General features: G+C 34.0%; 1 protein-coding gene across 8 annotated transcripts in view; it reads right to left on the bottom strand.

Moving 5' to 3' along the window:
- kcnip4a (potassium voltage-gated channel interacting protein 4a) overlaps positions 1 to 26,668 on the bottom strand; it is a 314,740-nt gene that overhangs the window by 24,439 nt on the left and 263,633 nt on the right. For 6 of the 8 annotated variants that reach the window (XM_017357141.4, XM_068222787.2, XM_021478058.3 and 3 more), the window contains one exon: positions 1,386 to 1,510. In XM_017357141.4, coding sequence (XP_017212630.1) covers positions 1,386 to 1,510 — 125 coding nt within the window. Of the gene's footprint in view, positions 1 to 1,385; positions 1,511 to 5,080; positions 5,183 to 26,668 lie in introns of all 8 variants that reach the window. The other 2 variants (XM_068222786.2, XM_068222785.2) reach the window with 1 other exon arrangement.

Genomic DNA, 26,668 nt, shown 5'->3' on the forward strand with positions numbered 1-26,668 from the left:
CTGAAAATGGCTGTACAACGTAGCTTCCCATCCAACCTGATAGAGCTGGAGAGGTACTTGCAAAGAGGAATGGCCAAAAACTCCCAAAGACAGGTGTGCCAAGCTTGCGGCATCATATTCAGAAAGACTTGAGGCTGTAATCGCTGCCAAAGGTGCATCAACAAAGTATTGAGCAAAGGCTGTGAATACTGATGTACATGTGATTTTTCAGGTTTTTATTATTAAATAAATTTCCAACGATTTCAAAACTCTTTCTCACATTGTCATTATGGGGGATTGTGTGTAGAATGTTGAGGAAATAAACAAACTTAATCCATTTTGGAATAAGGCTGTAACATAAAAAATGTGAAAGAAGTGAAGAACTATGAATACTTTCCAGATGCACTATATCTATATATCTATATATCTATATATCTATATATCTATATATATATATATATATATATATATATATATATATATATATATATATATGCAAAATACGATGGGACCATCGCAACTGTGGGCCAGTGGCATACTTCCCCCCTCCTTTCTTCCTTCAGCACCAGCTAGGAAGTTAGGGATATACTCTTTATAAGGGTTGGTGGTTACAGCCGGTCATCAGATGGGCACCCCCCTTCCTCGGTGTTTCAACGATTTAAGCCCATGACACCTCGGGAGGGCTCGAGAGCAGATCCAGCGTCCTGGACCTACTCCTGCTGACCACCACCCAACTCTATGATATATTTTGTTTTTCAACAGTTTGGCTTTTCCACCGAACCTCCCTTTGCAGCCAGCGAGATATATATATATATATATATATATATATATATATATATATATATATATATATATATATATATATATATATATATATATATATATACATATAAATGTCAAATAATGAATGGACAAACATATTAAACATGTATTATTGATTTACAGTATATAGTACTCCACAAGAAAAAATGTGTAAGACAATGTTGAAGGTGCTAGCAAAGCTTCAGTGCAGTCATCACGTGTCTCTGTGTGTGTGTGGCCTAAAGGAAGGATTACCACCATCTGATTTCTCCCCCTGAGAGTCTGATAATAACGGACCATTGTGCCTCTCTCACGCTTTGTCACCTGACAATTTGGGTCGAGTTAATTCGGTGTTGTCTCATTACATCGAGCACCAAAGGTGACAAAGGACATTTATGCCTCAGGGACACTCTAGAGACCTTTCCTGACCTGATTACAGTAGCAGACGTGATCGTTTTTTTTTCATCTGCAAAGTTTGCCATGTTCTACATCAAACCAACACTCAGATGGAAATATTTCTCCCGAACGCGAGCCGCTTCAAATCGAGAAAGGAAAAATCAAACTCTGTTTTGATGTCAGACGTGCAGTCAGATGTATTAACTCACGTTCTTGAAGCCTCTGTAGAGGATTTGAAGCTCTTTGCGTGAGAAACGCGTTTGAGCCTCCAGCTGCTCCAAAGCCTCGGGTCGATGCCGTACAGCTGACAGCTCCAGCTCATCCTCAATGCTATCTGTGGAGAAAACACAAGAGATCAGGGTTAAGATCCAAATTTGCATACTCTTCACACAGCGTTAACCTTTAAGATGATTGCTGAGTTTATGATTTAAGTAACTAGTGGACTGAATAGACATAAAACATCTTATTCAACAGGAAATTTTAGGCTAATGAAATGTTAATGAGTACCAAAAAACACAGTAATTTAATTACTTTGTTATGCCATTTGGTGTTACACTGTCTTTATGAGTTAGTAATTTAATTCATGGTTTCCACTACATTCATTCTTCCATGTCGGGGCGCCAAACCAAAATTCATCCCGCCACGGAGAGGTATGAAACACCCTGCTCAGACAGGCGGGGGGCGCTTCACGGGGGTTTTATGTCAATACCGCAAGCATTTTTGTATGTCAGAAAAAAACATTTAAATAACATTTAGACTACACAAAGTTAGACTTGTTTTAAAAATAGATGTCAATGTTTAAACGTCTATTCGATATTTTTAACCACACAAATACTCGCTGGGACCTTCCTAGCAATAAATCTGCTAGCTCATATTGAAGCTGAGCTTTCCCAACTTCAGCTCAGACCATCTAGCATCCAAAATGACCTGCGCCCGAGGTTTACACATCATTTACACCTCTAAAGGCTGAATAATCTTTAAAAGGAGCAGAAGCCAATAAAACAATGAGTGAAATGTGGAATCGTCTGCTAACATTAATCAGCGAGGTGACGGCTGCTATTGGGAGTCACAGTGATTACTGCAACACCTGAAGCGTGGAAGACTAATGGCAGACGTATGACCCCGTGATCCACAGAAGACGACTCGTCAAACAAATCTGACACACACCAACATCATTTACCCATCTCAGAAGCGTCCCTCTGGGTGTACAGCCATCCAGTGTGACAGAGTAATTGTAGGATCATTACCGCTTCATGCTAACAGCCCTCCGGTTTCATAACACAATGCATATGTACGCGAATAACAGCAAACTTCGGCATCTGAAATGATCATTAGAAAAACAAGCAGCAATTGCTTTTGACAGCTAATCATTAGCTATAGTCCCACAGTTCAATACGAGTGGTATTAAGGATTTGCTGCAGTGTTCCCTAAATATAAAACATGCCAGTGTATGATTAATTATATGATTATTTTTACTAAACTTTCTTTCCAAGTGAGTGTATAGGGACAGAGTGTATTCAAAGGGCATACTACAACGTCATCAAGATGGCGCCAAGCATGTCCGCTATGTTGTGAGCACCTAGCTAACTTTGTTGTGTTTTGTGTGTTTTACTTGTATTTTTGTCGTTTTTCGTGCTGGATGTACACACTCTCATTACCTACGACAGACACACACTTCAGGAAATTGCTCGTTGTACATCGAAGACCGGACTTTGAGTTCTTTTACGGCGCTCTGTTTACAAACACAGCAACAGAGCCCTTTGTCTGGGTCACACAACCGAAGCGACAAGGGAAACACAGCCGGAAAAGAGGAAAGAGAGTCGCCGTTAGTCAGACTATGACACCTTGAATTTCGACCTCCGCTCCCCACCGTTCTGCTGGCTAACGTTCAGTCACTGGACAACAAACTTTCCGAGCTTCGGGCTTTCTAAGCTTTTCACTCATCATAGCACACATGCTGCTGATGATGTGACAATAAAAGTGATTTGATTTGATACTTTAATACATCCAATCTGTCATTCAGCAGCTGAAAAAATGAGAAAAAATGTAACTCTTTGGCTTATGTAAAAAGTGAAACACTATTTAAACAATCTAGGCGCAAAGTCTAAAGCGCAAAAGCATTAAGAGCATGTGTCCGAATCCACTTTTGCTATTTTAAGGATGGAGAAATATCGTTTGCACCCTGGCGCATGGTCCAAGAGGATTGTGCTTAATCTAATAATGAGTTCTGGGTGTGTTTTGAGCATAACATGCATTAACCCTTTCATGCTCAAATTAAATTTTAGAAACAGGCAAAATCTATGCTTTTAACTGTTGCAAATCAGCAACACCTGCCTTGAGAGGGTTAAACCAATCAGAGTGTCATCTCACATTCACTTTAAGAGTCAGTTGCGTCGCACATTTGCTATTCACATGGCAGACTTTGTAAAAACTGAACGCCTCACTAGCGAGAAAACAGTTAAACAGAGCATCTGCAGCGCAAGAATAAAGAACGAGCCTCCTCCATTCGGCCTACTTTACTTTACTTTTACTCTTTACTCTTTTGCTTTTGTGGAGTAAGGAAACTGTGTTGACGGGCATCCATTAGCCTAAATTAGCCTAAATATTTAATTTAGTTTGTTAAGCACCAAGATCTGTTTCAAAACTATTTCTAAATTTAGTTCTAATTTACAGTAAATGAATAAATGAACAATAATAATGAAGTGTGATCTAAAAACTGAGTTATATCCAAACATTCGCTAAACCAATTTGTTCAAAAGCACAGAATCATAAAGAAACAAAACAATGTGAGTCACTGAAACTTTCACTTAACCAGTTTGTACAAAAAACACTGATTCAGTCAGGAAGAAAACAATGTAAGTGAGTCTCTGAATCATTCACTTTACCAATTTGTTCAAAAACACTGATTCAGTCAGGAAAAAAACAATGTAAGAGAGTCACTGGATCATTCACTTTATCAATTTGTTTAAATAGACTGATTCATTATGAAACAAAACAATGTAAGTGAGTCACTGAAACGTTCAATGAACAATTGTGTTCAAAAACACTGATTCATTAAGAAACAAAACAATATACAGTAAGAAAGTCACTGAATCATTCATCCAACCAGTTTGTTCAAAGACACAGATTCACTCAGAAACAAAATAATAAAAGTGATTCACTCAATCATTCAATCAACCAGTTTGTTCAAAACCCCTGATTCAATCAGAAACAAAACAATGTGAGTCACTGAATCATTCACTTTGCCAATTTGTTCAAATAAACTGATTCATCAAGAAACAAAACAGTATAAGTGAGTGTCTGAATCATTCAATCAACCAGTTTGTCAAAAGACACAGATTCAGCCAGAAACAAAACAATAAAAGTGAATCACTGAATCATTCACCCAACCAATTTGTTCAGACACAGATTCAAAAAGAACCAAAACAATAAAAGTAATCCACTGAATCATTTAATCAACCAGTTTGTTCAAAACCCCTGATTCAATCAGAAACAAAACATGTGAGTCACTGAATCATTCACGTTACCAATTTGTTCAAATAAACTGATTCATTATGAAACAAAACAAAATAAGTGAGTCTCTGAATCATTCAATCAACCAGTTTGTCCAAGTGAGTCTCTGAATCATTCAATCAACCAGTTTGTCCAAAGACACAGATTCAATCCGAAACAAAACAATAAAAGTGATTCACTGAATCATTCACCCAACCAATTTTACAGACACAGATTCAATGAGAAACAAAATGTAAGTGAGTCACTGAATCATTCACTCAACCAGTTTGTTCAATAACACCGTAAGTGCACATTTAAATATAAAAATACACTAATAGACAGATAAAAAATACTAATCGAGAGTGTTTGTCTAAATAAAGCTGTTGTGGATTTGTGCTGAAAGAAAACTTGCTTTCGGTACTGATGGACGGTGGTTTGGTTGAAGAGCACATAAAGAACTTCTTGAGGCGTGCAGCAACTCCACGTCTGCTGCCGTTCTGAAGGCAAGCGTCTCCTATAGAGATACAGCAGGAGTTTCACATGATGTATATATCGGCGGAGACATGCTGGCATGAGCTTATGAAAACGCAGCAGGCATGAATGTGTTCGTGCAGGTCCAGGATCAGGCTGTTAGAATGGATTGATGACTTATGCTTGTATTTTAAAACGCTGAACGAAGGAAGTTTTTCCGCCCCCCAAACCTCCAGCTAACATCACATAAAATCTGTCTGCATGTTTAGATTTGTTTAATAAGCCAGTTTCCTCATGTGGGTACTCTTTATTTTTAGGGTTTATAGTCTTTGTGGAGACATTTAGGCCCTGCAGTGTTGGCAAAACCTGCCCAGTTCACTGACCTTAAATATGCCTACAACTAAAATCACTTATTAGTGCGATAAAAACAATTCAAAGGGTTTCTCAAGGTCCACTAATCAATTAGTCAGTATATTTTACAAGGCATGTTTTCTCATTAAGGAGTAAATGTGCTTATTTCTGCAGTCCGGATAATGAGTGTGTCCTGGATTGACTCAGGTCATCTCAAGGGGTGTATATATATACACACATGAGCTCAATAAAAAAAACCCATCTTCATTGAAGGCTGTGCTTAATCTGTGCTGACTCTTTTGTGAGGCGGTTTACGTTCTTTGTTTATTTGCCAGATCTCATTCACCAGCACTGAGACGTCATTAAATAAACGAAGATCAATAAAAGGTAAATCATATCATTTGTTTTATTTTATTCATTTAGTGCGCTGTAATAAGCCATTAGTCACTTTACTTTAAAAGAAAGGGCAGACCTGTTGCCTTTAAAGCAACAAGTTGACCCTACTTAAAAAGGGTTTGTTTTTAAAGTACTCTTTATAATCACGCTCGTATTTCATTCGCTTAATAATTTTAGATTTTTTATTAAGGCAACTGGTTAACTTAACTGATTAAAGTAAAGTCAACTAATCACTTTTTAAAGTGTGAACGCAAGTAAATGTTTTTGATATTGTGATGTTTTCATTACAATAAATGTTTTGACTTTAGTAGATTTGTGTTAATTTCTTCTGATTTTTTTAAATAAAATAAAATAATTTTAGTTTTTAATTATGTTATTTATTATTATTAATTAATTAATTAATTTGTAATAATTTGGTTGTAATAATAATTGTATTATAGTAATAATATTTCTAATTTTAATAATAACAAAATACCAACAATAACTCTTGTAATAATAATAATAATAATAATAATAATAATAATAATAATAATAATAATAATAATAATACTTATTATTTATTATAATGTTATTATTATAACTATTATTATTATTATTATTGTTGTTGTTGTAATTATTGTTGTAATAACAAAAATGACAAAAGCAACAATACTAATTGTAATAAAATAATAATAACAGTAATAATAATAATTATAATAATAATAATAATATTGTAATAGAATTATTATCATTAATATTATTTTTACAATCATCTATAATAACAACATTAACAACAATAACAACTTATGTTAATAATAATAACAACAATAATAATATTGTAATAGACTTAGCATAATTATTACAATAAATAATAATAACAACAACATTAACAACTCTTATATTAATAATAATAATAATAGTAATAATAATAATAATAGTTGTAGTAATAAAAATAGCAACAAAAGCAACAATAACAATTGTAATAAAATAATAATAATTGTAATAATATTAATAATAATAATAATTTTGTAATAGATTTATTATTATTATAACAATTATTAGTAATAACAACAACATTAACAACAATAACAACTCTTATATTAATAATGATGATAATAATAATAATAATAATAGTTGTAATAATAAAATAACATCAAAAGAAACAATAATAATTGTAATAAAATAATATTAATAATAATAATAATAATAATAATAATAGCAATATCAACAACAACTCTAATAATAATAATAATAAAAAAATAATAATAATTTTGTAATAGATTTTTTATTATTATTATTATTATTATCATTATTGCAAGTATTAGTAATAACAACATTAACAACTCTTATATTAATAATAATAATAATGATGATGATGATAATAATAATAATAATAATAATAATAATAATAACAATAGGTGTAATAATAAAATAACATCAAAAGCAACTATAATATTTGTAATAAAATAATATTAATAGTAATAATAATAATAATATTAATACTAATTTTTAATAATATTAAGGTGTACCTAAAAAGTGTCCAGTGTATTCTGTATGCATAGGCTCAAAAAAGACAAAGTTGCAACAATTAAACATGCCATGCAGAGAAAACAACAAAATCTATCCCCGGTACGTCCTACCATTGTAAGTTTGGTTAGATCACACACAAAAGCAAACATACAGCATCGTAACAACATATTCATCTTTCAATCCGTGTCAAAGTGAGATTATTAAAATGCAGGGATGCTTCATGCCTGATATCATTCAGTCAATGCAACAACAAGACGAGTCGGTCATGATGCAGTTTTGCCATTCTGAGGAAAAAACTCAAATATGACACACATCTACAGATATATCATGTGTGAGATTTACATCTGTCTGACAACATGCCTACAAGTCTTTTACTAAAGTTTCAGCGCGCCTTTAAATAACAACAATTAGCAATAAAGCAATAAAACAAGTGCTTCAGGGTCAATATTTCACACAGTTTACATCCTCAATTACGTCAATTTCATTCATTCATTTTCCTTCTGCTTAGTCCCTTCAATCCTCCGGGTGCTCCCGTTTCCCCCACAAGTTCAAACACATGCGCTACCGGTGAATTGAATAAGCTAAATTGGCCGAAGTGTATGACTGTGAATGAGTGTGTATGGATGTTTCCTGGTGATGGGTTGCAGCTGGAAGAGCATCCACTGCGTAAAACATATGCTGGATAAGTTGGCAGTTCATTCCGCTGTGGCGACCCCTGATTAACAAAGGGACTAAGCCAAAAAGAAAATGAATGAATGACGTTTTAGTAATTTACTGGTCAAAATACAGAAAAAAAAGTTTAACTGCTTATTATTATTACAACTTATAACAACAATAACTTTATAAATATCAATATCATTATATGCTGAAATAATATCAATAAACTTTTTACTTAAACTTTTACTGTGGAAAGTTCATATTATGAATCTATCTAAAATGGTTTTAGGAGAATATTATATTAATACTTTATTGTTTATTATTTTCTCACTATTATATTGCATTTATTTATTTATTTATTTACACAATTTACACACTTTTATTTATTTATTTTTACTAATTAATTAGTTTTTATTGTTTTAATGCATTTTACCATTTACCAATTTATTTATATATTTAAATATTATTTATTTATTTATTCATTTTTATATATATCATATTTTAAAAATGATCTTAATGTTAATTTAAAGTTATTATTTATTAATATCCTTTTGTATTTATTTATTTTTTACAAATAATTAATTGATTATCTTTTTTTATTGTTTTCCAATAATTTTTTTATATTATTTATTTATTTATTGTTGCATATATCATATTTTAAAAATTATCTTAATGTTAAATTAAAGTTATTATTTATTATTATTTTTTACTAATTAATTAATTAGTTTTTATTGTTTTAATACATTTTTTGATTATTTTCCAATTTACTTATTTTAATATTTTTTTAATTAATTAATTTATTTTTGCGTATATCATATTTTAAAAATGATCTTAATGTTAATTTAAAGTTATTATTATTTATTATTTTTTTTTTTACTGTAAGTTATTCATTATTATTATTAATATATGTTAATATAATACAATTTATTTTAGAACTTGCTTGCTGTAATATAATTGAATAATATTGTATAATATTTAATGTACATAATATACAACATTTAAAATAAAAAAAAGTTTCCATTTATTCATTTATGACTTTTGTATGAATTATAATTATTATACAGATTTAAATATTTGAATATTTTATTAAATATCTTTTTATTTTATAAAAGCATGTTTATGGGTTAATTTGTATAACAAAATCTAAATAATATCTTAATAATAATTTCAACCTAATAATTTTATTCATTTATTAATGCATTAATTTAAATATTTTTAATGCTTCTTCTCTCCTCCACTCTTTTGGAGCCACCGGTAAAAAGACCCCTGCATAACGGCCGCTAAGAGTTCAGCTTGCATTACAGTAAAAGTCACAATATATTATACACACATTCTTAATTCATGAGACATTCATATCCAATTCCAGCACACACACACATCAGCAAATCACAGGACACACACTGCCATGCTGCAGCGCACACACACACACACACACACACACACACACACACACACACACACACACACACACACACACACACACACACACACACACACACACACAGACTCAGGGCATGAACTTTTGCTCGGTGTATGGTAAAGTACACCACTGAACTGCTTTATTTGAGAGATATTTTCAGAATGATTGCTGGTAAAGATGTGGAGTCACAGAACTAATCCAGCACAAGGTGAAGCACTGAACACAATCCTGCCTCTGCTTTTATTACAGCTGCAGTGTTTCTGGTAATAATATTGCTCATACTTTGGGTTAATAAACAACTGCTGTAGAGTCTGACCCATAACAACCACCTAGAAATGACCCAGAACTGCCTAGCAACCGCATAATTCTCATTACAATATTAACATTTGTTTAGCATAAATGTTTTGTAATATATAGTTATAACATTTGTTTCAAATAACAACATTGTCGGCGATGCGGTGGCGCAGTAGGTAGTGCTGTCGCCTCACAGCAAGAATGTCGCTGGTTCAAGCCTCAGTTGGTGTTTCTGTGTGGAGTTTGCATGTTCTCCCCACATTCGCGTGGGGTTTCTCGTGGTGCTCCGATTTCCACAGTCCAAAGACATGCGGTACAGGTGAATTGGGTAGGCTAAATTGTTCGTAGTGTATGAGTGTGCATGAGTGTGTAAGGATGTTTACCAGAGATGGGCTGCAGCTGGAAAGGGATACGCTGCGTAAAATATGTGCTGGATAAGTTGGCGGTTCATTCCACTGTGGCGAACCCAGATTAATAAATGGACTAAGCCGAAAAGAAAATGATTGAATGAACACTATTGTCACAATATTTATTTATTTATTTTGTTTTATTATTTAATTGAACTTTATTTGGATGGATTTGGTTTAGAATTTTGCTGGAAATAATACCAAACAAATATTAACATCTTTGCTTTTATGAAATTAAACCACTGCCATTTTGTTGAAAAATAATTATAAACAATTTTTGGTAATTTATATAAATCAATTAAGTATAACTAAACAAAAACCTAAATAAATTAACTTAATAAAATAATAATAATAATTCAATAGGCAAAAAAACCTAGCATTAAATAATTATATATATATATATATATATATATATATATATATATATATATATATATATATATATATATATATATATATATTCATTTTCTTTTCAGCTTAGTCCCTTATTGGTCTTCTGCTGCTGTAGCCCATGGTTGGACGTGTTGTGTGTTCAGAGATGCTCTTCTGCATATCTCAGATGTAACCTTTAAGCAGTGCCTTTCTATCAGCTGGAACCAGTCTGGCCATTCTCCTCTGACCTCTGGCATCAACAAGGCATTTGCGCCCACAGAACTGCCGCTCACTAGATATTTTCTCTTTTTCAGACCATTCTCTGTAAACCCTAGAGTTGGTTGTGCGTGAAAATTCCAGTAGATCAGCAGTTTCTGAAATACTCAGCCCAGCCTGTCTGGCACCAACAACCATGCCACGTTCAAAGTCACTTAAATCCCCTTTCTTCCCCATTCTGATGCTCAGTTTGAACTGCAGCAGATCGTCTTGACCATGTCTACATGCCTAAATGCATTGAGTTGCTGCCATGTGATTGGCTGATTAGAAATTTGTGTTAACGGGCAGTTGGACAGGTGTACCTAATAAAGTGGCCGCCGAGTGTATATATAAAATAGAAAGTTATCTAAACTAAATCAATTAATTGAAAATAAGTTTACAGAGAAACAGCACATAGAAAAACACTTTTAAAACCTCTTTGATTTTCTTAAAAAGCATTAATTTACACTGTAGTAGAAACACTTTTTGCTACTAATTAGACTCAATCAAACACTGAAATATTGCTCATGCGCAACTAAAGTCACAGTACAGTTACATAACAGCAAATCAACTTTCTAAAAATACAGCACGTTTACACGGTTCAGAATATTACACAGTCTGGATAGCTTCACCGCTTCAACATTTTCAGTCTGATTTTACAGCTGCTTTTATGACTTCCTCTTTCCAGCTTCCAGCCGTCTCATCTGTGTGTTTCTGCACACCTATATCTATCTATCTATCTATCTATCTATCTATCTATCTATCTATCTATCTATCTATCTATCTATCTATCTATCTATCTATCTATCTATCTATCTATCTATCTATATATATATATATATATATATATATATATATATGTATAAAGTTGAAGTCAGAATTATTAGCCCTCCTGTCTAATTTTAATTCTTTAATATTTTTCCAGCATGGATCCAAGATTCTCACAGAAATCAGTCAAGTTTGGTGAAGGAAAAATCATGGTTTGGGGATACATTCAGTATGGGGGCGTGCGAGAGATCTGCAGTGTGGATGACAACATCAACAGCCTGAGGTATTAGGACAGGGGTGTCTAACTCCATTCCTGAAGGGCCGAAGCCCTGCACAGTTTAGTTCCAACCCTGCTCCAACACACTTACCTGTAGGTTTCAAACAAGCCTGAAGGACTCAATTAGTTTGATCAGGTGTGTTTAATTAGGGTTGGAACTAAACTGTGCAGAGCTGCGGCCCTTTTGGAACTGAGTTTGACACCTGTGTATTAGACATTTGTGCTGCACATTACATTACAAACCACAGGAGAGGGCAAATTCTCCAGCAGGATAGCGCTCCTTCTCACACTTCAGCCTCCACATCAAAGCTCCTGAAAGCAAAGAAGGTCAAGGTGCCCCAGGATTGGCCAGCCCAGTCACGAGATATGAACATTATTGAGCATGCCTGGGACAAGATGAAGGAGGCATTGAAGATGAATCCCAAGAATTTTGATGAACTCTGGGAGTCCTGCAGGAACGCTTTCTTTGCCATTCCAGATGACTTGATTAATCAGTGATTTGAGTCATTGCAGAGATGTATGGATGCAGTCCTCCAAGCTCATGATGGAGTCAGACACAATATACATTCTGTTTCCACTGTAGCATGACTTTATATTCTATACTGGACATTATTTCTGTCCAGTGATGAGACTTTTGTCTAAGCAAAGTCAGACCTTACTCTCCTAATTAATTAAAAATCAAGGCATGATCATATTTAATTGGGTAAAATAAGCATATTCTAGAGGCCTTTGCCTTTCATATAAGCCACTTATGATACCAAATTATCAACTAGAACTCTAGTTATTGTTTGATGTTCCTAAAGCTTGGAAAGGCGACAAGACTTTTGTCAGGTAGTGTATACCGTTCAGTTTCCAGACATCAACATCTGCCCAAGGCGTCAAAAATCAGGTAGAAACAGGTCATTTCCCACTGAAATCACAACTCAACAGCGACGAGCACACTTTATAGAGTCACCGGTAAAATAGCACACCCAAGAGCAGCGTTACACACTCCCTAAATCAGTTTTATTAGGGATATCGACGAGGTCAAGGGAGTACAAGCAACGCCAGCTCCCGCACACAGACAAATGAATAAATGATACGTCCTGGAAGTATATTTCTAACTATAAATGGCTGACTATAAACGGAAAAAAAAGTGTTGGAACAATCCTAAATGTCAGACACGTCCTTAAAATCACTCTTTTAAGGTGTTTAAACAGATGTGTGGTAACTATAAGTAAAAATAACCAGCTTCTAATGGTAAAAATGTTTCAATTACATTTTTTTTTTCTTATAATCACAGTTGATAAAAACAGAATGCTTTGATTGACATTAGGTGCGCTCGACATGAAGCTCAGCTGCAGCCGGTGATCAACGAGATTAGCCGAGCGCAGGCGGGGGCGGAGTTGAAAACGGAGCCGTCAAGACGGACAGCTGGACACTTCGGGACTCAAAGTTGCTGCAGTCATGATGACCGATCACATGGCGTCATCATATTTTTTTTGTAGATTTTATTTATAACAACAAAACATTTACAAATAAAACAGAATACAGGCTCTTCAAACTGTAGTTCCTTTTTAAACAATAAGAGAGAATTATGAATAAAATATATAACAAATGCATGAGAGAAATAAGAGGAAATGAGAGGTTAATATAAACATAAAAACGAGCAGGTCTATTAAATAAAAAGCAATAAGCATAAATTCTAGGAGTTAAACATCAATCTTTAGGCTAATAATTCTTGTCTGAATATGCTAAAAATGGGTTTACATATATGTACATTTATAGATATAAAAATTTCCAATGTAAAAAGCAAAACAAAGTGTTTTGATTAGGTCTTAATAAATGACATTATTTTGGATAGTGAATGAATTTTCAAAAAAGCACTTTAATCCAAAAAGATTGTGTTCAAAAGAACAAAAGGTAAAATAAGTGAGCTATGTAGAAGTTTCCCAGAAAGAGCAGGTAGCCTTTAAACTGCTAGACAGGAAATAAAATAGATATTTATATTATAATAATAAAACCATTTTATAATTATTTAATAAAATAGTTCTTTAACTTAATTTATTAAGAAAGCTTTAAGGTGGCAGGATTAAGAATGATGATTATTTTATTTCAAGTCTGTAAGACTTATTTGAGTTCATATTTAGGTTATTCACTAAAATATACACTAAAATATATCATTTAAATGGTTCATGGAGATGAATGCAGTAAATAGTCTGTATAAAAAAGTTAAAAATAAACCTGTGCAAACAAGCTAACCTTTATAACCAGATTATTTAACAAAAGATGATACTGCAGTAAAATATTTGTAGTCTTTTAATAAGCAAGATGTGTACAGGATAGAGAGGGTGTGAAAAGTGAATTGTTTGGTTTGAAACTTTTGAATCGGAATTTGTCCAATTATAAACCCGAAATACAGGTGTTTGTTGTCATGTGGTGAACTCGGCCAATCGTGTAATATCGGTGTCGTCATCAGAGCTACTGCAGTCACTCTTCAGAAGCTGCACGGTCTGAGTCTGCCATCTGATCTCGGAGCGCTGTCGCGGTACTTTGATGCCACATGTGACAGTCACGTGGCGTCGGCGCAGCATCAATCCAGACAAGATTTCTAACCAGAATGCACCGCTTTAAGACAGATTTCGATCGATCTGCGCAGCGCTGCATGAAGTCGAACGCACCTATTCTCTCTTTGACGTGTCATCAAAAGGAGGAAAGCCCCGCCCATTAGTAGTGATCTCTCCCTCATCAGCATAGACAGCCCTGAGTGAGAAGCAGCTGTCCGTTATTAGAGTTTTTACCTGCTGAAGATAACGTCAGCGACTAAGAGGCATCAAAGAGCTTAGAATCACCAAGAGGCGACACTCAATAGAACGTTCTATTGCAACAGCATTCCGCCATTTTGGGATGAAAGCGATGAGCTGTCCATTGGATTTTATTGCTGTCGCGATGGCAAGCAGCTGCTTTGTTTTTATTTATTTATTTATTTAAAGCGCATGAAAGCTGAAATACAACCTGAAAGACGACAATACAATACACTTTAAATAGTTAATTTTACAGACTTGTTTAATGTATTTTAACCATATTTGTGTTCTTGAAACTGTCACTTTTAGGTGAAACTACTTTAAATGACTTTAATTTAATTGTTTATGCACTGGGATAATACAAATCAATACTGGCATGTTTAAATTAAATTAACACGACTTTAAAAATTTGTTGATAACAGATTGACAGTAATTTTTTGTTGCAGTATTATTTTATAATAGTATATAGTATTTTTCCAGTGTTGTCTGTTAAAGAAAGTCTAATAAAGCATTTATGTAAAAAGCCTGTTTGTCCAAAATGATTGAATATTGACACATAAATTCATCAGTTTTTATTCATGATTTTTACCATCGTCATTAAAAATCATGGAGGCCATGCAAACTAGATAAAGTAGTTTCTGTTGTGGGGTTTACTCATTTTTGTATCACTCTAATTTGAGTAAAGGTTCAAAATAAATTAGTAATCCAAGTTATTTTGTTAACCTTACTTTTATAGTATAAGTGAAAAAAAGATATTTTACATACCAGGGGCCTCATGTATCAACACTGCGTACGATCAAAAACTTTTTTTCACGCTCAGCATCGCTCACGTTTGGATTTACTAACGATGAACTGAACGTGGGAATGTGCGCAGCTTCACGGCAGCTTTCTGGCTGGCGTACGCACATTTTTTGTGCGTGTCTGTTTTATTTCAATTGGCGACTCTAGAGGCAGTTGTGTTAAATTCCTCTCTACAAAGTGTCTGAGCCTTGCAATGGCAGCTGTATGAGACGGGTTCATCTAGCAGGTATATAAGGTTTCCATACCATACAGTTGACCAGCTAAACATTAAAGCGCAAATTGCAGCGGTCGCCTGTTTTCCCAATGTAATCTGAGCTATCTACTGCACACACATTGCTATAAAGACACTATCTGAAGATGAATTTGCATGCGTGAATCAGAAACATTTCCATTCAATAAATGTGCAAATAAAATATGATGCACACACTTATTAATGATTCCTACTTGTCTTTCTCGTGATAAATAGTTGGCAAAATCTGATATGTAGCGGGGGAAAAAACAAGAAAGAGTTCATCAGACGCTGGATTCGAACCGAGTTCATGCTCGAACGTGTCAAAACATGATGACATGTGTCTTACGAGCTGCGCCACTGTGACTGTTAAGGCACTGTAACATTTTACAGATATAAATCACACTATTTCTTTTTTAATTCACTCACTGCGATGTTCAGACCCAACTGTGTTGACCGCATCAGCTAAACTCTCCCACTGTATTTTTTTCTTTTGTTTTTAATTCCGGAGAACAAACTTGCAAATAACACCGCTTTTCTCCGTTCTACCTCCGAAAGCAGCACCTCCAATTCACATTCTGTTCAAAGTTTCTCTTTTTGCTTGCTTTTGCCGTTGCTTTTTCGTTGGGTTTTGCCAAAGTAGAGTCATTAGCATATTCATACGGGGGAGGAGGCAGGGAGGGGTTTTGTGCTCGTGCATGTTGCGCTCAGTTTCACGTTCATTCGGATGTACAAAAGAATATGCGTGAGATTCGGCGTATGTAGTGTTTCATACATCTGAATTATTTTCTGCGTACGCACATTTACAGCTTTGTTTTAGTACGATTTCCACGCAAGTCTTCGTACATTAGGCCCCAGATGTATTGAACTTAGTCTTGTCAACATTTTGGATATTGTCTGTTTTCACTGAGACATCGTTTAAAATGTTACTTTTTGAACTGGGTGTACTTATTTATGCTGAGATATATAACATTTAAACTCATATTTAACTCAATATTGTAATTCATTCTGTCTAATGTTAGCTATTCGTGCTGCTGCTCTATTGGAATTTTCATTCCAAAATAGCCATCATGCGACACTAGACACTGGAGATATCAGTCTTGTAAGACGATGCTATCAGGACTATCAGTCATTTAAGAAGGGACTTTTAGTTCATTAGGGAGGAGCTATCAGTCATTTAAGGCGTGGCTATCAGTTTTTTTAGGGTGGGTCTATACGCATTTTAGGGCAGAGCTATCAGTCCTTTAAGGAGGGGCTATTAGTTTGTTATGGAGAAGCTATAAGTCCTTCAGGGCGGGCATATCAATTATTAATCAGTAATTTGGGGTGTGACTATCAGTGTTTTAGAGCATGGCTATCAGTCATATAGGGTGTGGCTATCAGTTTTTTTAGGGTGGGTCTATATGTATTTTAGGGCAGAGCTATCAGTCCTTTAGGGCGGATCTATCAGTCCATTAGGGCGGGGCAATCATTCTTTTAGGGCGTGGCTTTCAGTCATTTAGGGGCGGAGCTATCAGTCATTTAGGGCAAGACTATCAGTGCTTTAGGCAAGGATTAGCAGTCCTTTATGGCAGAGCTATCTTTTAAGGCAGGACTATCAGTCCTTCAGGGCAGAGCTATCAGTCATTTAAGAAGGGGCTATAAATTTATTCTGGAGAAGCTGGAAGTCCTTCAGGGCGGGCTTATCAATTATTTACAAAGGAGCTATCAGTAATTTGGGGTGTGACTATCAGTGTTTTAGGGCCTGACTATCGGTCATTTAGGGTGTAAATATCAGTTTTTTAGGGTGGGGCTATAAGTATTTTAGGGCAGAGCTATCAGTCCTTTAGGGCAGAGCTATCAGTCTTTTAAGGCAGGGCTATCAGTCCTTCAGGGCGGGCATATCAGTTATTTGGAGCTATTAGTAATTTGAGGAGTGACTATCAATGTTTTAGAGCATGGCTATCAGTCATTTAGGGCGTGACTATCAGTTTTTTAGGGTGGGGCTATAAGTATTTTAGGGCAGAGCTATCAGTCCTTTAGGGTGGATCTATCAGTCCTTTAGGGCAGGACTATCAGTCCATTAGGGCGGGGCAATCATTCTTTTAGGGTGGGGCTTTCAGTCATTTAGGGCAGAGCTATCAGTCTTTTAAGGCAGGGCTCAGTGCTTCAGGACTACCAGTCATTTAAGGAGGGGCTATTAGTTTGTTATGGAGAAGCTGTAAGTCCTTCAGGGCGGGCATATCAATTATTTGGAGCTGTATCAGTCATTTAAGGCGTGGCTATCAGGGCGTGTCTCTTGTCTGCTCTACCTTCATTTATCCATCTTTTATTTGGTTAGCCACACAGATCTTCCAACAATCCAACTGGATCCAAAAGGACAAAATTATGCACCCCCCTACATTTCTTTCTAATTTCAGGGCCGTTCAAGAGGATGAATGCCACGTTGGTGGAAAAAAGCAAATTCCTAACTTTCGTTTTATGGTGACTTTAAAGAGGCAAAAGTGGATTTGAACATGCCCTAAGCACACCAACGCTGTGTGCTTCAGACCATGTGCTTATATTGTTAAAATATATCTGCCATAGGTTGGTTAATCAGGTCCTGATGCACAAATAAATGTGCCACAGAGTCACAGTTATTACATCAACGAGAAATCATTCTGTTTATAGCTGATTCGGCACATTAAACTGAGATAGTTTCAAGTAAGAGAAGAAAAAATGACACAATTCTCTTTTAAAGACACTTCAGAAAATAATAAAAATAAAATGCATTTGGTTACGGTTGAGCTGAAGCACAGAAATTGAACCTTAACTCGTAGTGTCATTGACCATCCATCACTATCACGTTTTTTCGGCACCATTTTCCAGCGCCATTACCCCGCTGAGGTGTCTGATGTCATTTGTGTTGCTAAATGAGCAGAAACATTGGAGTCCATCTCTGAGCAGATGTGTTTGTGAGTGCTTCATTATATGGCACATCTGCACAGCCCGTCCATTTACCACGGTGAAGTTCAGCAGGTGGAAGAGATGAGATGTGATGTGATGAGAGAGCTTTAATACTAAGCCTGAAACCAATGAAATGTGCTGCTTCTGCACAAGCTTTTCTTTCAGATGTCCTTCAAACTTTCTGGTTGTCTGTACACCTGAAAGGGTTATTTTATAATTGAATGAAACTAAAAGCATTTAAATATCTGTTTCTCTACTTGAAATGAAAGCTTTGAAGTTGTGTGATAGTCCTTAATGACCCTCCGTTTTCAACGTTACGAGTTATCTAACATTTCTTTTTAATGCACAATACATACAAAGACACCAGACAGGGTGAAGTGTACATAAAGAAAACTACACCCACTGGAAAACTTCAGTGTTGTATGACCAGACAGTAAGTCGCACCACCAAAAAAGAAAAATTCAGAGTACTTTACAGCTCAGATAACTTTTGAACAGATATCAGTCACATTAACAAGGACATGAGCCCCATTTCTGCTTGCCTCATAGTATGACATTTAACAATTGATCATTTTACCATATGTTTAAGTCTTAAATGTAGGTTTTAATGGTAAAATTATGCGAAAAGGCTATCCAAACATGTTTTAAGCCTGGATCTGGGCAGGTTTTCAAAAAAAAAAAATGTTATTTTCACAGCATGTCTGATAATATTTTTTCTTCTGGAGAGAGTCTTATTTGTTTTATTTCAGCTAGAATAAAAGCAGTTTTTAGTTTTTTAAACACCATTTTAAGGACAAAATTATTAGCCCCTTTAAGCAGTTTTTTTTCCAGATAGTCTACAGAACAAACCATCGTCATACAATAACTTGACTAATTACCCTAACCTGCCTAGTTAACCTAATGAACCTAGTTTAGCCTTTAAATGTCACTTTAAGCTGTATAGAAGTGTCTTGATAAATATCTAGTGAAATATTATGTACCGTTTTCATGGCAAAAATAAAATAAATCAGTTATTAGAGATGAGTTATTAAAAACTAATATGTTTAGAAATGTGTTGAAGAAATCTTCTCTCCGTTAAACAGAAATTGGGGAAAAAATAAACAGGGGGGCGAAAAATTCTGACTTCATCTGTATGTGTGTATATGTATATATATATATATATATATATATATATATATATATATATATATATATATATATATATATATATATACACTTCAAAATGATTGTTACTATGCACACAATGATTGGCTGACGGGGAGGGGTCTCTGTCAGATATTTAGTCATGAAAACTCTGTAAACCATGATATTATGGTGTCACATTCAAATAAACAATTTTAAAAAGCAGATTAAGTCAAAGGGTGTTACTTTTGATGTTTTAGATATTGACTAAAGATTTTCTCACATGTTTCTGTATTACTGTATGCAAAGTTAATGCATTTTGTTTAGAATATAATTCAGCAAATGCATTTTGCATATATTATATTTACATTTTTATTTTTATTAATTGTGAAAATGGTAAAAATATAAAATGATAAACATAACACATATTAGCTTATATCTAAATTATAGTAATATAGTAGACTAAAAATTAAGGAGGGCTAATAATTCTGATTTTAACTATAACATAACATATAACATATATATATATATATATATATATATATATATATATATATATATATATATATATATATATATATATACATATATATATGCACACACACAGTGCTTAGCATAATTGAGTACAATCAATTTAGAAAATGAATATTTTTATTCATTTCTCAGTGAATATAGGCAATGTATTTTGGTGTATTTAAACAAAACAGATTTATTAAACAGATATTATTATTAAAATAATATTTAAATAATCATAGTCACCAAACATATTAAGAAATTGCAAGATAATACAATTAGATTCAAGCAAAATATTGCAATAAAAAATTACAACCTACAAAATTTCAACTCAATTTTCACAGTTTTTGCTTTTCTTTATTTTTCCTCTTTTTAAAATTTGTATTTGATATTTTTCTCTAACATATAAATTTGGGTGTACTCGTTTTTGGACCGTTACTGTCAGTTATTTTATTGGACAAAGCTCCAGATTTGGCTTCAGTACTGACTCATTTAATGTATATTGACAAATAAAATATTGTATAGCTTCCTATAAAAAATATTAATTTAAAAGATTATAACTATACTTATATATGCTAAGCACTATATATATATATATATATATATATATATATATATATATATATATATATATATATATATATATATATATATATATATATATATATATATATATATATTCAGTCATTCATTTTCTTTTTAATCCGGGGTCACCACAGCAGAATGAACCACCAACTTATCCAGCACGTTTAATGCAGCGGATGCCCTTCATGTGTTGAATGATGGTCTATGATCTCAGTGATCTATAAGTGGACAGTGAACAGCTGGGTTCATGCTTACATTATAAGCCCGTTCTTCCTGACATGTTGACTTAAAGAAGAACATACAGAACATGTAAAGCACATCCTGAGTTTAGTCTGATGTAGAATAAGACGAGATTTAGTGGGGAAGTTCACCCAAATTAAATGTCATCAGTTATAGACTCTCATGTCATAAAAAATGTAATCTTACTGTCTTCTACAATGTATACCCTAATAAAACCGGTTAAGCCTTTAAATGTCACTTTAAGCTGAACACTAGTATCTTGAAAAACATCTAGTCAAATATTATTTACTGTCATCATGACAAAGATAAAAGAAATCAGTTATTAGAAATGAGTTATTAAAACTATTATGTTTAGAAATGTGTTGATAAGCGAGGCAGTGGTGCAGTATGTAGCACTGTCGCCTCAGCAAGAAGGTCGCTGGGTCGGTGGTTCGAACCTCGGCTCAGTTGGCGTTTCTGTGTGGAGTTTGCATGTTCTCCCTGCCTTCGCGTGGGTTTCCTCCGGGTGCTCCGGTTTCCCCCACAGTCCAAAGACATGCGGTACAGGTGAATTGGGTAGGCTAAATTGTCCGTAGTGTATCAGTGTGTGCGTGGATGTTTCCAAGAGATGTGTTGCGGCTGGAAGGGCATCCGCTGCGTAAAAACTTGCTGGATAAGTTGGCGGTTCATTCCGCTGTGGCGACCCCGGATTAATAAAGGGACTAAGCCGACAAGAAAATGAACAAATGAATGTGTTGATAAATCTTAGAGGCAAAAAGAAATTGGGAAAACAAATATACAGGGGGGCTAATAATTCTGACCTCAACTGTATCTTCAGTCAGACGCATCACCAATCCAGCTGTTGTTTTCTTATTTTGCGCATGGCAATGTTACAGGAAAAAAGAGCTGTCCCTTTCCATCTGTAATAGCACTAACTATTAACGTCAACACTTATTCCAGAGGCGTTCAGTCTCTATTATAGGCCACTGCTGGGAGACGTGTGTTTAGATGCTAATAAAATGAAGCTTCGAGCGTCGTCTTTGCATTTCAATCACTTCAATACCAACCAAACCTGACATCACAATTCCCATTTACCACACACACATATACTTGCTTCACGTTTGGTTGTATTTGCGTTAGACATTTGGTGGCAAACACGCTTCGAATGAATGGCTTGTGTTGTTTGACAAAGGAAATGGACAGCCCTGGTGAAATTGAGCTCTAACAGTTGCTTTGTATAATTAGCACATGTTGTGTGTAGGGCGGCATGGTCGCTCAGTGGTCGCCTCACAGCAAGAAGGTCGCTGGTTCGAGTCCCAGCTGGACCAGTCAGCATTTCTGTGTGGAGTTTGCATGTTCTCCCCGTGTTGGCGTGGGTTTCCTCCGGGTGCAGTCCAAACACAAGCGGCATAGGTGAATTAAATAAACTAAATCGGCCGTATTGTATGAGTGTGAATGTGAGTGTATGGGTGTTTCCCAGTGCTGGGTTGCAGATGGAAAGGCGTCCGCTGTGTAAAACATATGCTGGATAAGTCAGTGGATCATTTCACTGTGTCAACACCTTGATGAATGTGTATATTCCCTCTTCTTGGTGAATTGATGAATGCCTCCTCAATTGTAAGCTGTGACCGAATATTTTCTGGTCGTTCTGTTTTGAAGAACTCGGCTGGACAAAGATGCGATTTCTAATGTAATTTTATGCAATCACAACGTGCTCAGATAGGCTATTCTGCTGTAATCCTGAGCCACCGCAGAGTCTAAACACGTCTCTTTCGGCCATTATTCAGTCTGCTCTTCTCCGAGAGCTGTCTAAAAGACTGTCTAGCAGAGATGCTGTTTCTGTGTAATGGAACAAGTCCGCTGATGGACTGGACACTCAAAGTGTAGCTGCCCGCTGCTCTGCTGAAAATGAAATACGCCAAACTGAGCTAAAAGAAGAGCTTGTTACTTTAGTTTTCGTGGATTTAGTCTCAGCACAGGAGTGAATGCAAACTTGTATTGTTCTTCAAATCCGTTTAGTATATTTTAAAAACTGCACTTGCGTACAATATTAGGTAACTAAAAGGGGCAGTTCACCCAAAAATAAAAGTTCTGTCATCTTTTACTCACTTTTCACTTGTTTTTTTTCTGTAGAGCACAAAAGCAGATATTTTGAAAAATGTTGGAAACCTGTTGACCTGCGTAGTATTTGTTTTTCGTACTATGGAAGTCAATGATAACATAACTCTAACATTCATTCATTCATTCATTTTCTTTGTCATTTGTGTATATCTTTGCAGAATAATAATAATAATAATAATAATAATAATAATAATAGTAATAATAATAATAATAAATAATAATAATAATAAAATGATAATAATAATAATAATAATAATAATAATAAAAATGATAATAAAATAATAATAATAATAATAAATGATAATAATAATAATGATGATAATAATAAACATTATTATTATTATTATTATTATTATTATTATTATTATTATTATTATTAATATTAATATTACAGCTGTTAAGATACAACTATTACAAAAGTATTAACAATGTATTATTCTTATTAATATTAATTAATAATAATAAATTATTAATAATAATAGTAAATTATTATTAATAATAATAATAATAATAAATAATAATAATAATAGTAATAATAATTTGTTCATTCATTTTCTTTTCGGCTTAGTCCCTTCATTAATCAGGGGTTACCACAGGGGAATGAACCACCAACTTATCCAGCACGTTTTACACAGTGGATGTCCTTCAAGCCACAACCCAGGCTCAAACTAGCGACGTTCTTGCTGTGAAGTGACAGCACTACCCACTGAGCCATCTCACCACCATGTTTCTAACATTCTTCAAAATATCTTTTGTTTAACAGTAAAGGGAACTTATAAATGTCTGGAAACACTTAATAAGTAAATATTGAATAAATGTTCATTTTAGGGTGAACTGCACCTTTGAGTGCACTTAAAAAGTGCTCTTTGTAATAATGTGACATTTTACTTTAAAGTACATATTAAAACACAGAGTTTTTTTGTGTGTTTACACTTATTTTGATGTTGACTAACATGCTTGAGTATTTGTAAAGTGCCTGATATATCATTGAATAACATGACCATAGAAATGCAAATTATTTTATTATGATTTAATCTTAAAATGTACTTCTCCACAAGGGTACACAACCTTTAGAGTAACAGTCTTCAACATCAAATATACATATAGAAGAAAACTCCATCTGACCCAGCTAAGGCTCAAACCAGCATCCTTCTTGCTGTAAGGCGATCGTGCTACCCACTGCGCCACCATGCACATATATACACTTGAAGTCAGAATTATTCGACCCCCTTTGATTTTTTTTTCTTTTTTAAATAATTCTCAAATGATGTTTATGAGAGCAAGGAAATTTTCACAGTATGTCTGATAATATTTTGTTTTTCTGGAAAAAGTCTTTTTGTTTTGTTTCGGCTAGAATAAAAGCAGTTATTAATTTTTTAAGAACCATTTTAGGGTCAAAATGATTAGCCCTTTTAAGCTATATATTTTTTTGATAGTCTACAGAACAAACCATCATTATACAATAACTTGCCTAATTACCCAAACCTGCCTGGTTAACTTAATTAACCTAGTTAAGCCTTTAAATGTCACTTTAAGCTGTATAGAAGTGTCTTAAAAATATCTAGTCAAATTTTATTTACTGTCATCAAGGCAAAGATAAAATAAATCAGTTATTACAGATGAGTAATTAAAACTATTATGATTAGAAATGTGCTGAAGAAATCTGCTATAATATAGCATATAGCAGTGGTTCTCAAACGTTTTTCATCAAGTACCACCTCAGAAAAAAATTTTCTCTCCAAGTACCACCAAAATGAGCAGTATTGAAATACAATAGCGTAGTAGGCCCAGTAAAGCAGCTACAACTCTGCAGTTAAAAAACATGGCAGATTACATTAGAAATATAGGCTATATGTCATATATGACATATTATATACATCATTTTTGATCAATTTTGAAATGTGTATGGCATGTACATGACATATTTCATTCCTCCGCGTACCACTAGAAGGAAGGCTGCGTACCACTAGTGGTACAGGTACCACAGTTTGAGAACCACTGGCATATAGCATATAAACTGTATATATATATATATATATATATATATATATATATATATATATATATATATATAYATATATATATATATATATATATATATATATATATATATATATATAAATAATTCATGTCAAAATTAAAACTAGATCATTTTAAAAATTGCTAAAAGAAAAAAAAAGTATAATAGCAATGCCGTATTTTGAATTGGGTAGGCTAAATTGTCCATAGTGTATAAGTGTGAATGATTTTTTATGGATGTTTCCCAGTGATGGGTTGCGGCTGGAAGGGCATACGCTGCGTAAAACTTATGCTGGATAAGTTGGCGGTTCATTCCGCTGTGGCGACCCCAGACTTATAAAGGGACTAGGCTGAAAGGAAAATGAATGACTGAATGAATACCGCATTTGTAATGCAGTTTTTTACGTTTAAATTTTTTACTGTCTTAAACAGTTTATAAAAATAGTAAAATTTAAATAATAAAATTAATATATTAACAATACATTTTAACACCTAAAACGTTAAACTTTTTTTATTACTATTATAATAAAATAGTTTTAAAGTGTTTCTAAAATGTTAAAAAAAAATTTCAAGTGCTAAAAAAATTGTATATTAGCATTAAATCTAATAATTTCCTTACTGATTTATTAAAATTCCATGACATCTATTTTTATATCAGCCTTTCACAATTTATATTTTGAATCACTAATTCGATTCACTTAAATCATGTATTATAATCAGAAATAAAGCTGCAGATTTGTGTGTGCTACTACAGCACAATGCTGTTAGAGACCCATAGCTTTACTCTTTAGTTACCATTATAAGATCACTGTAAACATACAAAAAAATTATTTTGTAGCTTGTTCAAATTAAATTGAGTTGAAGCAACACAATTCTTGAGTTGTTTTTGTGACAACCTAATTGTTTAATATTCAATCCACTTAAATTTGTTACAGTTAACTTAACCGATTTGTGTTGGGACAACATGAAGTTAATTAATGTAATGAATTTAAGTGCATTGAACATAAAACAATTAAGTTGTCCTAAAAAAACTCAATAATTGTGTTGCTTCAGTTCACTTTAAATCAGTAGCTTGAACAAAAAGCAAACATAATTTAAGCCGTCGCACCTGACTGAACAGTGTGTGTAATTTAAGCAGTGTCAAGCTTCCTGTGCTTTTATCTTCCAGTAATATTATTTCAGACTAGTTCTGGGACAGTAATGAATGAATCAAATGTTTAAAGCGATATTCTGTTACGCCGAATGAAACAGTATTGATTTATTAGAGTGGATAATTAGCCTTACAATTGGCCCCCGAGTTGCAGCCGCTCCCCTGATATCTGAAGCAGCGTTTCCCCTTCAGCTCTACATACAGACCAACATGCTTTAATTAAAGACTTTGCTCTCCTGGTAGCGCTTCAAGTCTGACAATATGATTTATGTGCTCCTCACTAGGAAAAAAAAAAGCAATTATGAAGGAAAAGGTTGTTCTGTGCAAGTTCTGGACAGATATACAATTGTTAAAGTG

The sequence above is a fragment of the Danio rerio genome, chromosome 7 (assembly GCF_049306965.1).
Source record: "Danio rerio strain Tuebingen ecotype United States chromosome 7, GRCz12tu, whole genome shotgun sequence".
Classification (NCBI taxonomy): domain Eukaryota; kingdom Metazoa; phylum Chordata; class Actinopteri; order Cypriniformes; family Danionidae; genus Danio; species Danio rerio.